The sequence below is a fragment of the Typopeltis vanoorti genome, chromosome 11 (genome assembly GCF_054136105.1).
Source record: "Typopeltis vanoorti isolate ZY-2024b chromosome 11, IOZ_Tvanoo_1.0, whole genome shotgun sequence".
Lineage (NCBI taxonomy): Eukaryota > Metazoa > Arthropoda > Arachnida > Uropygi > Thelyphonidae > Typopeltis > Typopeltis vanoorti.
Window position 1 is genome coordinate 133,184,898 of NC_143559.1, and position 17,123 is coordinate 133,202,020.

Consider the following 17,123-nt stretch of genomic DNA (forward strand, 5'->3'; position numbering starts at 1 on the left):
AGCAGATTCATGAAGAATATAAGACTCAGGCCAGGAAAGTGACTAGTATGGTAAGGAAGGAAAAACTGGAATATTAGAAAAGATTGGCCCTAAGATCCAAAGAAAATCCTAGGGAATTTTTTAGCTATATGGCCAGCAGGAGGAGAAATGATTGTGGAAGAATGACATTGTGGGATAAAAATGGGAATAGAATGACTAATGCAGAGGACATAGTGGAGTTGCTCAATGAACACTTTATTGGAGTATTTCATTCTGAAAAAGTAAGTTTTACTACTAGAGAGATAGGACAAGATCGAGGTGCAAGAGGAGAGTGTGTTCCAAATACTGAGTACCCTGGACGTCAGTAAAGCTGTGGGACTTGATGGTATTTCACCATGGGTTTTGAGGGAATGTTTTGAAGAACTGACAGCTCTCTTGACTATGAAAGTCTGACTATGGGAAAGGTACCCAAGGAATGAAAGGAAGGTAAGATAGCGCCATTGCATAAGGGCAGTAGCAGACTGGATGTGTCTGACTATAGGCCAGTTTGTGTGTCATCAGTAGTTGTTAAGGTCTTGGAGAAATTAGTGAGGGACCATATACAGTGTTGGGCAGATGAAGATAATATTATCTATGAGAGTCAACATGGATTTGTTAAGGAGTGCTCTAGCTTTAGTAATATGACTGCCTTTTATAAAGTGACGAGAGCAGTTGATGAGGGAAAGGCATATACTGCTTTATTTGATTTTGCAAAGGCATCCGACAGGGTGTCACATGATTAGCTGATATTTAAGTTGCAACACATGGGTTTAGATGTTGCGTTAGTCAACTGAGTTGAGGATTGGCTGTCTGATAGGTATCAGAGAATTGTGTATGGTGGGGGGATCAGCTGGCAGTATCAAGGTTACAAGTAGGGTCCCATAGTATATATATATATATATATATATATATATATATATAAGTAGTTTCCCCAATATATATATAGGGAAACAGTGGTGTGTGGAAGAATGAAACAAGCAAATACCAAGTTATTTTATCACTGGATTGTTATAGTGCCTTTCATAAATGTTATGAAATGCTGGCCTGATTGGCCATGTGGCTAAAGCACCTACTCTGCAACCAGTAGGTTCAAATCTTGCCATGGGCATGGATATTTCTAAATGTCTTTAGGTAAGAGGTGAATGTATGCTGTGTGGTGAGAGACCACTTCCCTACTTATTGGGGCTTGAAAAGTTCCATGTTTGGTTTCTAGAGCAGAATTTTCAAATTGTAAAAAATAAGTTAAGAAAGCTTAATGTCTTAGCCTACTCACAGCATGATATACTATACATTTACAACCTTTCAAGGGCTCTACATAAAAAAAAAAAAAGAAGAAGCAAAACTAATATTATTAATATTTGACTTCCATGGAATCACTCATTGTGGGAGATACACACTGTGCCTTCCAACTTCAATTCAACTGTGCCTTAAACTGATTTAATGTATCCACACCCACAACACACCCAGGCAATGCATTCCACTCACCAACCACTCTCCATGCAAAAGAACCTACTCTTCAATCTGCTCACACCCTCCTTATACAGTTTCCAGCAATGACCTCTTGCCCCAACCCTCTCTCCCATTTTATGAAAAAATGTTGACATGATAACAACCCCTGACTAGCTTATGTTTCAATCATATCCCCCCCCCCATCTTTCTCCTATTCATGAGGCTCTACCACTTAGATTCTCTCAATCTGTCCTCATACTCCACATTCCAAAGACCACTGACCACCTTTGTGAATCTTCTCTGGACCTTTCCAACATATCCTTATCACCATGAAAACCAGGCGATCAAATCTATGCACAATAATCCTGAAGCCTGATCAAGGCCTTTCAGAATGGTATAACCTCTGTTTCTGCATGTCAAGGTCACTGCCATTATCCAATGTGACATCTTCACAACTTGTGCAATGTTGCCCATGAATTTCAGGTCCTCGTCCACCATTACTCCTAGATCTCTGATCTCTACTTCTGTTAAAGTTTCCCCACAAAGTGTATACTTTACATCCCATTGCTGCTTACCAAATCTCAAACCTTACACTTTGCAATACTGAACTGATAGTTCCATTTACCTGCCCATTCATGCAATCTATTCAAATCTTCTTGCAAGGCCATAAAATCTGCTTGACTCAGCATTGCTCTTCCTAGTTTTGTATCAACTGCAAACAGCTGCATATCATTAGTTAAACCCATCCCAATATCATTAACATACAAATTGAAAAACAGCCCCAAAACTGACCCTTGCAGCACACCACTAGTGACCTTTCTCTTTCAGGATATCACATCCCCCATATACAACTTTCTGATACCTATCTGACAGCTAGTCACTGATCCAACTCAGAAGTCAGTTATCCAATCCCATCTGTTTCAATTTATATTAGAGCTTGTCGTGTGGCAGTCTATCAAAAGCCTTTGCAAAATCTCAGTACACCACCTATATGCATCTCCCTTATCCAAAGTATGTCACCTTGTTATAGTATATAAGTTAGTGAAACATGATCTCCCCTTAACAAACCGATGCTGATAACCAGAGATACTGCTTTTAACCCATTTCTGTATCCTACTTCTCACCAATCTCTCCAGTACCTTCACCACAATTCCAGATATACAGACCAGCCTATAATTTGAAGCTACAGCCTTATCACCACCTTTATGCAGTGGAACAAATTTACTCTCCTTCCACTCCCTTGGAACCTATTCCAATTCCCTGGAATGTTCCCTTAAGATGAGTGGTGATGTCATCAAACCCTATTGCCTTATTGACAATCTTATTTCTTCAAATACCTCCTGCTCACTCACAATTAAGCCATCCCCTCTTATGTCATTTAGTTCCTCATGATTCCACCCTGATCAAGATGAAACACTCTTATAAATTGATCACCAAATACTTCAACAATGTCTTCTACAGCAGTTACCATTCTGCTACTTTCATCCATTAACTTCATCTTACCATGATCATTCTTCCTTCCACTTGCCACATATCTAAAGAACTAGTATTTTTCTTTGCCTGATTTGCCAATTTCTGCTCATACTCTACTTTTGTTTTTCTTACTGAGTCACTCTCCTGGCTTGTTCTTTATACTCTTCATGTGATTGATTACTATTATTCATCTTGTACTTCTTCCCAAGTACTTTCTCTTTCCAGATTATGCTCAAGCTCCACATTCATCCATTTTACACCTACCTTATTCAGCCTTTTGGAATACATAACAGCATCAATGTGCGAATGTATTTCTTTGCCAGTTCCCATGCAGCATTTATTTCCTTACTGCTCAACTCCTCGTTCATGTTATAGCTCCAAGCTGTCTCCTAAGCTTGCCATAATCACCAGCCTTATAATTCCACATGTATCCTTTCCTCACAAAAGTCTGCATATGACTAGCCACAACACAGGTGATTACTTCATGATCACCTTCAACTGTATGAAAGTGTGAAACCCCTCTCACAATCACATCCTCTGATGAAATTATCAGATCTAGGACTCTCGATCCTCGTGTGCCCTTCTTTATGTGCTGCCTGAGATAGTTCCCTCTCAAGAAATTCATTTTCCTTATTCCCAAATAATCTTTGTTCCAATCTATACTGCCATAATTGAAATCACCCTATAATAATTACCCTTCCTTTGTTCACTAATCCAAGTTGTTAACACATTTCTTAGTCACCCCCCTCCACATTCCCAAGCCTATAACAACATCCAACTAAATATGTCTTCCTCTCATATACACACACACATTCACTGCTGCTTTCATCTCCTATAATTTCTATAGACATTTTGTATAATTTATCTTTCAAGGGAAAAGAGGTGCAGCTCAATGTACATAAATATGCACTGCATATATATACTTTTTTTTCTTTACTAATCCTTCACATTTATTATTTTAATCAGCAAGCACCAAGCTAATTATGTTAATTTGGTCAAAGCATTAGGTTGTTTTCTTATTTGTGTGCTTAAGTGCTGGGAGGACATGTTGAAGATTTAATGGAGTATTGACAGTACTAGCAAAGGATTAAAAACTAATTTTAATGCTTCCAATATTGTCTCAGTCACTGAGATATCTTCAGGGAGTACAAATAACACTTACAAGTTTTATGCATCTGTAAAGATTACGTTGATTTCTGAGTGCTACTGCAGATTCCAAAAACAGTCTATCCTTTTTAAATTTACTATGGTGGAGCATGGCGATTTTCTTCCAGAAGATCCTGCAAGTTATATCCAATACATGGTCTACAAAGCTAGAATGACCATATTTGTGATTGTAGATGTACGATTTGTGTTCATCTAAATGGATAGTAGGTGAGCCTAACTGTCTGAAGCAAGCCAATTTGCAGGAACAGGGTATTTATATACTCCAGGCACTGAGAGGGGAGGTAGCTGATCTTTGGCAGAATGGATAAAAGTAACAAGTTTACGGCAGGGTCTAAAAGCTGTGTAGAGGTGTTTTTTTTTTTTTTTTTTTTTTAAAGACCTGGCTATTTTTTCTGATGTGCCACAGATGTAGGTGATGGTATTTTTGAAATCCTTCAGACATGATGGCCGAGAATGGAGAAGGAACTGATTATTATTTTTAATTCTGTAATCACTGTAGCCATTAGATAGGAAGGTGCTACGTATATGGTTGAGTTCAGTTGAAAGTTTCTGCTGGAAAAAGGATTATAGGCTCTATTGGTTAGTTTTAATGATGCCATATTGTTGAGAGGGAGGAAAGTGTGAAAGATTGTGAATGTATACGACTATGTGAGTGGGTTTTCTATATACCATGAAGAGCTGGTTACCATTTGGAAGGCATGTTACTAAGGTGTCTAAGGAATGGTAAAACTTATTTTCCATTGTAAATTGGATTGTTGGATGTAGACTATGAGGTGACTAAGGAAGGAGTAATGTCTGGAACATGAGGCCAAATAGAGAACACATCTATGTATCTTAGCCAGATATGTTTGAGATCAGCTGAGTCCATAGCTCGTTTTTCAAAATTTTCCCATGTGAAAAGAACCCTATAAATTAAAGATGCCATGAAATTATATTCTTTATTTAATCCTTCATCCAAGTGTAAGCAAACAAAGTTTGCACCTGAAGTATTTTTGGGACTGGGCAACTTGTATACAGAAGCTAATGACTTCACATCAGTTGCCTTAGTATCCCCATAATGCAAAGCATAGCATTATGCATGTCTGTAAGGATAGATGTACTTTCTATCCTTACAGACAGGATCTGGAGACTGAAAGATGTCAGTTTTCACCACTATATAAGAAGGGAGATATGAAGGCTTGCAAAAACTATAAGTTTAATATTTAATGCAAGCAAATTTTTATTGAAGATCATGCTAAATAGGATTGAGGCAGAAAGGCCCAAGGAACAAGGTTTTAGGAAAGATAAGGGCACCATTGCCATAGAAATCATAGAAAGTATAAAGAATTCAAACTACATCTGATAATGTCTCTTAGACTACACTAAAGCTTTTGGGTGTTCAGCATGTGAAACTGGGAAGGTAGTGAAAATAATGGGTTTTCCTCAACACACTATCAGGTTGATAGCCAACTTGTACAGGGAGCAAAAAGCCACAGTGTTGGATTGACTGATTGACTTCAAGGTGGGAAAAGGAGTTAGGCAAGTATGTTTAGTATATATGCAGAGGAGATCATGAATGAAGCATTGGATAAGCTCAAGACAGGAATTAGGATAAGTGATAGATTGATCAGTAATCTGAGGTATGCTGATGATACTGTACTCCTCTATAATGACAAGGAAGGACTAGGACAAATTCTTGATAAAGGTAAGAAGATAATAATAACAGAGGACTTCAATTCAATCTTAGCAAGACAAAGATTATGGTTCTCAAAGGAAATACAAATAGGGAAGCTCTTGAGAAAGAAGTGTACCTTAATGGAGAAAGAATTGAGGAAGTCAGCAAGTTTGAATACCTGGGATCCATTATTAATGTGAAGAATTCCTGTTCAGAAGATGTCAGAAGAAGATTACGAATGGCTAAAACAACAGTCAGGGACTTGACTAAAATCTGTAAGGATAGATCGATCTCCATGGGAACAAAGTTGAGGATTTTGGATGCAGATGTTTTTCCAACAGCAACTTATGTGAGACTTGGAACCTAAAGAAATCAAATAAGAAAAGAATAGCTGCTTTTGAGATGTGGTGTTACAGAAGGCTGTTGAGGACATTATATACTGAAAAGCATACAAATGAATAGGTGTTAGAAAAGATAAGCAGAACATTAAGGCTCCTCAAGGATAATGACAGAAGAAAGTTAAAATATTTTGGACACATTGAAAGGATGGAAGGAAGACTTCCCAGAATAGTAATAGAAGATAAAGTTCCTGGAAAAATAGGAAGGGACAGACCAATGAGATGGATGGTGGGAGTGACTGATCTTCAGAGAGTTGAAGCCTCCAGAAAAAGCATACAACAGGCTACATGGTGATGCCTGGTGTTGCACATCACTGAGCATCCGAGTGACTATACGGCATCTGGATGTCCAGTGAACATATGAATGTAGTGCAGCATCTGGTTTGGTTCCAATGAACTTTGTATAGTGTAGATGACATGAGAATTAGAGCATTTATTCCAGGATTCTAATTATATTTCCTCCTACTTATACAGCTGCAACTGAGACATGTGGAGGTATGTGCATGCTGTATGAACACAAGAACTTTGTTCTTTTGTTCATATAGCATATATTGGTTAATAAGAATTGGTTCATACCAATTCTTCTGTCTTCTCTCTGAATGAAGCTCATGATATGCAGAGTGAAATATACAGGAGTAACAAATTCCATTTAGTTTTCTCTTGCATGTGTGAAGCCATTATTTCAAATATACTATGTCTAACATGCATGCCTCCATTAAAACATCTAATATAACCAAATATAACTTGCCTGATACCCAAATTTCTAATAACAATTCAGCAAGCAACAAACTAAGTCAAGAGAAAAAAAGAAAATCCAAGAGAATGTTGCTAGCTGAGGGTTATTTGGGATTATGGCCAAAGCCACTGAGGCTATGAAGCCAGTGCACCATGTCTTAACTGCATATTTTTCTAGCTAGTTTGTCTATTTGCTGGATGAAAATTCCAGTTACTGAGAGGAAAAAATCTTGTTACACCCATATGAAACTGGAGAAATCCCCTTCAGCTGAAAATCTATTAAAGGTTCTTTGTGTCATAGACATGAAGGATATCATCAATACCAACCGAGCTGAACTATGGAAGCTCCTTTCCCACTATGTGGCAAACACGAAGTATAATTATGGAAGAGTGACACTGCAGATGGTAAAGTGACCATGACAGATGTAGAATTATTTAAAAAAAAAAAAGTCTGTGTATCATACTGATATGATGCTGTGCAACATCCATCCCTTCTAAGTGTACAGAAAAGTACCAGATATGAGGTGTGACATTAGTATTTTAACACCTATCACTACTAAAACTTTATGGAAATGAATAACATATCTTATAAACTAAATATCATAAACTGAATATAAATCATAAGCAATGAGGATTTAAAAAAATAAAGTTTAAAAAATTTACATACTTGTCTTTCAGGTTTGTGAGGACTCATAATAAATTCTGGAATTCCATTTCTCACTAAAACAGCTTGGGAATCACCAACCCATGCTAAATACAATGTTTTCTCTCTAATTAGGGCACATAATGCTGTGCAGCCACTTTTGACATTCTGAAAAATAATTAAATTTTATTTTGTCTCAATTTTCAAAACACATTACATTAAGACTTAAAAAGAAGCATGAAAAAATTGTTACACTAAAGCATAATAAGGTTGTAACTTGGAATTAGTGAGTTTTTATAAGAGCGTCATGTATTTGAAATTGTGTGTGTGAGAGAGAGAGACAGATTTATATATCAGTATTAGTCTGGAGACTGGTCTCCAGACACCAAAATCCTCATTCTATGAAGAGGGCAACCTGGCTAATTAATGATTCCCCTCTCTCTCACTCACACACACACACACACACACAAAACTTCAATCTCTGATATTCAGTTTCTGCCTTATGCCTCTTCTACAGATACTTTCATGAACAGTGCTCTGCTGCATTGGCTATTATCATTCCTCCAAACTCATTAGAATAAGAGCCACTGCTAACCAACACTCTAGTACAGTTCATCTTGAAACTTAGTGAACCAACTTCACTGCCTTTTCTTTCATACCATCTACTTCTGTTCTTTGGAGCTGCCTTCCCCAAAAAATACAACCTTCAGCTGGTCGAATAAAATGTGAACAGATTCCTCCTTTTGTTTCCTCTTGCCCACACATGGTACCTAATGTGCTTATAGGTTTTGTGTCCTTTCATGTGTGGATCAGATATTAAAAAAAATACTGCTTTGAAAATCAAGGTCTTTCTGTTCATTTTGCAAAATTATCTGGTTGTTCATGAAATGCCACCTAAAAATTAGATAAAACAATATTACAGAAATCATTAAATAGTGTAATTATTTTAATGGAAGATAAAATAACTCCAAGCAACAACTGTTCACATTTTATATTTAATTTGTTTATTCATTAGATTGCAGATGAATAAAGTGTCAGATAAACAGAGGAGGCTGAAAAAGTCCACAGTTCGCAATAGGTATTAGAAGGCAGTCTTTGTCCTGTGATAAAAAGAAAAAACTACATACAGGAAAAAACTCATTTTGGTAAAACTTATTTATATGTCCCCAATACAAAGGCTTCCATAAAACAAATTGAACTGCATTGTGGCAAAACTGTCCCCATCTGTTAAGTGTACATATAAAATACCAGATCTTTTATCAAAATTTCTAAACAATTTTTAGAAAAGATCAAAAATGTGCCCATCTAGAGTGGAGATGCAAGGAGCAAATAGCAGCAGTTGTTTTGAAAGAGTATAGTGTGGAGGTGGACAAGATGAAATGTTTAGCAGGGTATTACTATAGATCTGGTAATGTGGAATGCAGTGAGAAGGATATGTTTAGCAAATTATTCTGGATAATAAAAGGAGTTTCTGGCACTGTCAGCTCAACTTGTCCAAAAATAATTGGCATCAGCAACACCTAGTTGTCAGAGAATGACTTATTTATAGTAATAGAATGTAATCAATATTGTATTTTCAGAGAAAATAGGACAGAAGGAGGAATATTATTAATAATAGCTAAGAATTTCAACTAAAATAGAAGTTAAGATCATAGATCTGATGGAAATGGTCCATTTGAGGCTGTTTGGTGTGAGATAGAGACCAACAGGACAAAATATATTGTTGGATGCTGCTATAGACCTGGAGTCCAGAAGAAAATCTGGACAACATGCATCAGATTAGCACAATGAATGCAGGCTGAGCAACTATCAGGAGAGACTTCAACTATGGTGATATAGATTGGAAGGAGAAAAGGGCACATGGAAAAATGGAAATGAAATTAATACAGTTGTTAAGGGATAATTACACGAAATAGCACGTGATGGAAGGGACCAAGGGTTTGAGTGTGTTGAATATGGTAACAGCATCAGAAGATACCATCTATAACTGCAGTACCAACTCTACTTCTGATCAGGGAAAGTGACCATGCATGTTTGTCCTGGAAGGTTGCTCAACATGTAGAAGTTTCAATCAAGAAAGGGTTGATTTGGAATTACAATGCAGGCAATTATGAAAAACTTAGGAGGCAACTTCGAGCAATGCCACAGCATAAGAAACTACATGGAATTAATGTCAATGCATGGGAAGCAGTCAAGGATTGTTTGAGCAAGACAGTATCAGAGTACATACCCAGCTCAGAAGGATAAATTGAGTAGAGATTAGGTAGATAACTAGCAATATTAAGCAGCAGCTTAAAAAAAAAAAAAACATTGTGGAAGGAATATAAACAAGGTGATCAGCATAAAAGCAGTATAAAGCAAGCAAGAAGAGTAATTAGTATGGTAAGGAAGGTTAAATCAAATTAAGAGAAAATTATCTAAGCAGGCCAAAGTAAATGTAAAAAAGTTTTTTTTTTTTTTTGCTACATAGCAAGTAAGAGAAAGAATGATTATTAAAATTATCTTGCATGAAGCGGCTAAAGAATTATCAGTGCCCTTGACCATGTTGTTTAATCTGAGTCTCAGGTCTGGTTTAGTCCCGAAGGTGTGGAAAGAGGGGAAAATAGTTTCACTGCATAAAGGAGGATCCAAGACTACGGTTGCAAATTACCGACCGATCAGCATATCAGGAGTCGTTGTCAAGGTCTTAGAGAAAGTAGTCAAGGGAAAAATACAGGAATGGATTGATGAAAACGTGATACTGTACAGGGGATAGCATGGCTTTGTGAAGGGTAGATCATGCTTCAGTAACTTGCTCAAGTTTTATAACAAGGTGACGGCTGAACTGGATAAGGGAAATGGGTTTACAGTGATACTGCTGGACCTGGCAAAGGCGTTTGACAGGATACCACATGGAATACTAATCCGTAAACTACAACGTATGGGAATGGATATAGGATTGGTGAGATGGATAGGTGGTTGGTTGATGGAGAGATATCAAAGAGTAGTTTATTCAGGAGCAGAGTCCAAAAGACAACCTGTGACTAGTGGTGTGCCGCAGGGTTCTGTTCTTGGACCACTGCTGTTTAATCTGTTCATTAACGATATAGGGAAGGATCTAAGTGGAACAATTCATTTGTTCACTGATGATGAAAATTTGGGTAGGGCAATAGTGAATGCAGAAGATGTCAAAGTCTTGCAGGATGACTTAGATAGATTGGAGTTCTGGGCTAAGGAGAATGGATGTCAATTTAATGTGACAAAATGTAAGGTTATGCATTTTGGGGTGAAAAGATTAGCAGCAGTATACCACATTGGTGGAACTGTACTCCAAGAGATTGATGAGGCCAGGGACTTGGGAGTGTTGGTGGATAGGGAGCACATTGCAAAAGTAGCTAAATCAGCTCATCAACTCACTTGGTTGTTGAAAAATACATTGACGAGCAGAGACAAGCAAGTTATTGTACCTCTGTACCGAGCCTTGATAAGACCTCATCTCGACTACTGTGCCCAGATTTAGTCACCTCGGTTCCTTCTTGATGGGGAGGAGGTGGAGAGGATCCAGAGGCGAGTGACTAAGATGATAACAGGTCTATGGAATGAACCATATGAGAACAGGTTGAAGATTTGTGGGTTGCAGAAACTAGTTGATAGGCGGAGGAGGGGAGATATGATTGAGACATTCAAATTGCTAAAGGGATTCTATAGGATTAATTCAGAGGATATTTTTGAGATGAGGACTGGTGGTGGGAGAACTAGGGGACACCTGTGGAAGCTGGGCAAGAGTGTGGTTAGCAGGGGTGTTAGAGCTGGGTTCTTTACTTTTAGAGTGGTAAATGAGTGGAATAAGCTACCAGAGTCTGTGTGGGTGCTATGACGGTGAACGAGTTCAAGACAAGGTATGATAGATACTGTGAGAATGTAATCGCATAGTTGTGTGTATATGATGTTTAGGGCCTCCCTCGATGAGTCTAAGGACTCCTGGAGTCGCCCGAAATAATAATAATAAAAGGTAATTTCAGTCTGTGCTGATGGCAGGAAAGTAGCAGAAGAAACAGTTCAGTTATTAGGTGATCACTTTGCAAGTGTATATATCATCCAGGTGGTGACTATGACGTCACTGAGGTGACAGACTGATGTGAATATTGAGGTAGAAGAACTGGAGGTACTCATAATATGGAAAAATATCAATGTAAATACAGCAGTAGGCCTGGACATGTCAGCTCCTGTACTATGAGAATATACAGGTGAACTGGCAGTGACTGACAAAGTTGTTTAAAGTCTCAGCTCTAGCAGGGTTCCAAGGGAATGGAAAGAAGGCAAGATAATTCCATTACATAAAGGTGGCTCCAAGATAGAAGTAACAAATTATACACCAGTTAGTATCTCTGTAGTGATGGTTAAATTATTGGAAAGGTTGGTTAAAAGTAAAATTCAGGAATGGTTGGATGGGAATATGACACCCTATAGGAGGCAACATGGCTTTGTAAAAAGGTAGATCTCCCTCAGGAATTTATTCACATTTTATAATAAGGCAACAGCAGGATTAGATCAAGGAAATGGCTACACCATGATGCTATTGGACTTTGCAAAGGGATTTGACAGAACACAACATGGAAAACTATTATATAAGTTGGAGCAAATAGGAATGGATAGAGGGGTGACTAATAGACATGGTGGTGTATGAAGGAATGAAATCAAGGCATGGAAGGTGACTAGTGAAGTGACCCAGGGCTCTATTCTAAGACAACTACTCTAATTTGTACATTAATGATACAGCAGAATACTTGAAGGGTGATATTCAGTTGATTGCTGATGATGCAAAACTAAGAAGAGCAATAGTTGATAAAGGTGATATAGATGTCTTTATAGAATGATTTAAGTAAATTGGCAGTGTGGGCAAAGAACAATGGTTATCAATTCAAATGTTGTAAAATGTAAGGTGATGCACTTCGGGATGAAAAGATTACATACTTCATATCATATTGATGGTACTGGTTTACAGGAAATTGATGAGGCTAGAGATCTTGGGATGATGGTGGATAGAGATTTTAAATTCAGAGGACATATTGCAAGCGTTGACAAAATAGCTCACAGGATTACTTGGATGCTGAACAACACACACTGACAAGTCAAGATAGGGTGGTTATTATCCTTCTTTATAACAGTATGATTTGACCACATGTTGACCACTATGCAGATTTGGTCACCTGCATTTCTTGGGGATCAGGAGGTGATGGAGAGGATTCAGAGATGAGTGACTAAGATGTTAACAAGTCTGTGGAATGTTCCCTATGAGGATAGATTGAGGATGTGTGGTTTGCAAAGTTTAGCTGACAGGCAAAGGAGAGGGAATATCATGAAAACTTAGGTTACTAAAGGGATTCCAAAAGATTGACACAGAAGAAATTTTTAAATACATGGGGGAGTAAGAGGAAAGCAAGGGGTCATGCTTGGAAGTGTCTATGAGTGTGGTAAGTAAAGGGGTGGTGCAGACTAGGTTATTTACTTGAAGAGTGGTAAATGAGTGGAATGGATTTCCAGAGGTGGTTGTGAGCACCCCAACAGTGAATAGGTTCAAGGAGATGTATGATAGGTATTGAGTTAATGTTATTCCAAGGAGTAACCATATAAGTTACTTCAAGGAGTAACCATACAAGAAGAAAAGGGTGATATATGGGCGATTTCAATTATTGTAACACAGACTGGCATGAAGAGACAGTATCTGGAACCAAAGAGAATGAATTTGAATTGTTGAGGGAAAAACTACCTTAAGCAGTATGTAACAAAAGTTACACAGGGAACAAGGGTTTCTCATCATAAGATGTAAATGAAGTAACTTATCTTCGTCCAGTTGGTAAAAGTGACCATGAAGTGATCACTTGGTGGAAAAGGTAAGTGGAAAACATGACTGAAGAGGTGAAGCATACAATCTCAAAGAAAAAATGCATTATGGAGATGGCACAAGATGAATGGTGATCTGTTACATGAGGACTACAAAGAGCAAGCAAAGAAGATGACTCACTTGTAAAGATGGTAGCAAAAGTGCAGTATGAACAGCAATTAGCAAATGAGAAAAGAAATTATATAGTTTTTTTTCCCTGTGTGGCCAGTAGAAGGAAGAATGCTTATAGGAGGATGTTGATCAGTGATAATGGGAGAATGATTATTAGTAGTAGTACAGGCAACTCCAAGGAGTCCTTAGACTCATCGAGGGAGCTAACATCATATCAAGAACAACTATTTAACATTCACACAGTATCTATCATACTTCGCCTTGAACTCATTTACAGTCGTGGCATCAACGACAGACTCTGGCAGTTAATTCCACTCATTCACCACTCTCCAAGTTAAAAACCTAGCTCTAACACCCTTGCTAACTACACTCTTGCCCAGCTTCCATGGATGGCCCCTAGTCTTCCCACCACCAGTCCTATTCTCAAAAACATCTTCTGAATTAATCTTATGGAAACCCATCAGTAATTTGAATGTCTCAATCATATTACCCCTTTTCTGCCTATCAACCAATTTCTGCAACCCACAAATCTTCAACCTGTTCTCATAAGGTTCATTCCATAGACCTACTATCATCTTGGTCACTCGTCTCTCCACCTCCCCACCATGATACAGTAGGTATTAAATGAGCAGTTCATTAAAGTATTCTATCCTTGTGTTTATAATATAATGCAGAACTTGAGAGCAGTGGGAATAGCAGAGGAACCACTAATTAGGAATTGAGTGAACTTTATGTCAACAAGGCAATAGGGATGGTATATCACTGTCTTGAGGGAATATTCCAGGGAGTCAACAGCTTTAACTTACCTTTTTAACATGTCTTAGATTAGCCCAAGTTCTGAAGGAGTGGAAAGAGGACAAAATTGTTCTGCTTCATGAAGGGAGTGATAAGACTAAGCTTTGAATTATAGGCCCATCAGCATGTTTGGGAGTTGTGGTTAAGTTGTTGGACACTGCTAGTGAGGACAAGAATTCAGCTGGTAGTTAAATTGGAACAGACAGGATTACAGTAACTAGTGCATTAGATTAGAGATTGGCTGTCTGCTAATCAGCAGGTAATGTATAGAGGAGTGATATCCCAGAAAAGACATCACTAGTGGTGTGCCCCAGGGGTCTCTTTTGAGGCCACTGTTGTTTAATTTGTATATAAATGACACTAGAAAGGGCTTAAATGTATACTTAAGTATCATATACAGTTGTTTATGATATAAAAACAAAAATGACACTTTAACTACATATTTAGTAGTAGTTACATATACATTCAATGTATGAATTTTCAGGTATTGCAGTATAGAACAACGATAACACAGAACGAGCATGCAAGCATAAGTTGAAAATATCAGCAAGCAGATGGAATTTCCATAACACAGTAAGAGAGAGAGAGAGAAGGAATAGTTACCGATAGAAAAGCAAGTAAAAATGAGGAACAAGTTGTTACAATGGAGAGTTAAAAGCTCAGTACTGCTAGTGAAAACAGGAAATTCAATAACCATGAAATGAATTTTAAAAAGATATATGAATTGCCATAATGAGTTCTGAGGTCAGAAATCCATTATTTATTGATGAATGATCATCAATAAAGCCAAAAACTTCCACCAATAGCATTATTTTAGATTGCATTTTTGTCCCTGACACTGCAAAGAGTTAAATCTGCGACTTGTTTGTATAAAAAGATACAAAGCAAATCCTTTAGGATGCAAAACATTCAACTCTAAAAAAAATAATCATAAAATTATTAAATCTTGAGCACTGTTGTTAAGAATATTATTTAATAATTAGATGCTCAGAAGTATACTTACCGTTTTCTGTGCTCTCTCTAGGAACTGATTATCAGTAATCTGAAAAGCTTCTTTGATGGCCAATTCAGTATCTTCAAAGAAAGCAGGATGATTGACTATATTTTGATGTAAGTGTGCAGATGCATAACTAGCAGTATCAACTCCAGCATGACCGTCAAATACTGCATAATAACTATGGTGTGGTGCATCCTGACAAGGATAAATCAGTTTTTTAGTGAAACATAATTTAAAAATCACAAATGAGAGTAATAAGTCTGAAGCAAAAAAGTTGATTTTTTTTTAACTTTACTAAAAAAAAAAATATTCATTTATCAAGTTTATAAAAACTGATATTATCAATAGTTTAAATCAAGTAATGAATTTAAGTATTCTTATATTTTTCTTCTCTGTGTAAGTACTTGGACATGAAAGTATAATACTTAAATATCACTCTTGCACTAGTACAATAAATTATTTTATCTTATAAATTAAAGATACCAAGAAATTACATACTTGGTTTTATCCTTTATCCTAGAGTAAGCAAACAGGTTTGCAGCTGAACTATTTTCAGAACTAGATAAAGGATTAAACCAAGTATATAATTTAAATTAAAAGATTATATACTTGGTTTAATCCTTTATTATTACCCCAAGACCTCATGGAGTCAAAGACTCATCTGGGAGGTCCTTTTATCACACACACATCTCATCATACTGAGCCTTAAATATACTCAAACTTCTTGCAGATACCACACTCTCAGGCAAGGCATTCCAATCATTCACAACTCTGCATGAAAAAAACCTGCCTCTCACTACCCATACTCGCATCCTCTTTATACAGTTTCCAGGGATGACCTCTCTCCCCTGATCTCCCACTATTCTCTGTAGAACTTCTCCACCATTGATCTCATAACAACCCCTTACCAACTTGTAGGTCTCTATCATATCTCCCCCCAGACTCTGCAAATTACATCTTCTCAATCTTTCCTCATACTCAACATTCCAGAGGTCGAAACCACCTTAGTCAGTCGCCTTTGGACCCTTTCCAACATCTCTTCATCCTTCTGAACACCCAGTGACCAAATCTGGGCACTAATCAAAGCCTTATACAAGGAACAAGAATCTCCCTACTTCTACATGTCAGTGTCCTCTGCATCATTCCCAGAAGCCTTTGAATTGTCTTCACAATTTTGGCAACGTGTCCCCTAAATTTTAGATCCTTATCCACTATCACCCCCAGATCTCTTATTTCCTCTACCTCCAACAATATATTCTCACCAAGCATAAATTCTGCATGCCATCTTTGTTTTCCAAATTTTAAAACCTTACATTTTGCAACATTGAACTCTCATCCCCATTTCCATGCCCAATCACTCAATTTATTCAAGTCTTCTTGCAAGGCCACAACATCTTCACCACTCTTTATGGTTCATCCCAACCTTGCATCATCTGCAAACAACTGAATATCTCCATCCAAATCTTCGCCAATATCATTAATATATACAAGTTAAATAGTAATGGCCCTAAAACAGACCCCTGAGCCACTCCACTAGTGACTTTCCTTTTCCTGGATATCACACCCTATACACAACTTGTTCATACCTATCAAATAGCCAGTCTCCAATCCAATGTACTAATCTAATATCCAACCCCATCTACTCTAGTTTCACTATCAACTTATCATGAGGTACTCTATCAGAAGCTTTTGCGAAATCCAAGTATATTATGTATATCCTTCTCCTCTGTCCAAGAAAGCAGTCACTTTATTGTAATAAGTAAGTAGATTACTAAAACATGACCTCCCTTTAGCAAATC

At 37.4% G+C, this 17,123-nt stretch overlaps 1 protein-coding gene across 1 annotated transcript in view; it reads right to left on the reverse strand.

Annotated features, from left to right (window-relative positions):
* The window catches only part of LOC150102063 (uncharacterized), a 93,445-nt gene that overhangs the window by 44,795 nt on the left and 31,527 nt on the right, over positions 1-17,123 (reverse strand). The window contains exons 2-3 of the mRNA XM_090399982.1: positions 15,331-15,519; positions 7,562-7,705 (exon numbers count right to left, since the gene is read on the reverse strand). Of these exons, the coding sequence (XP_090256108.1) occupies positions 7,562-7,705; positions 15,331-15,519 (333 nt within the window). The remainder of the gene's footprint in view (positions 1-7,561; positions 7,706-15,330; positions 15,520-17,123) is intronic.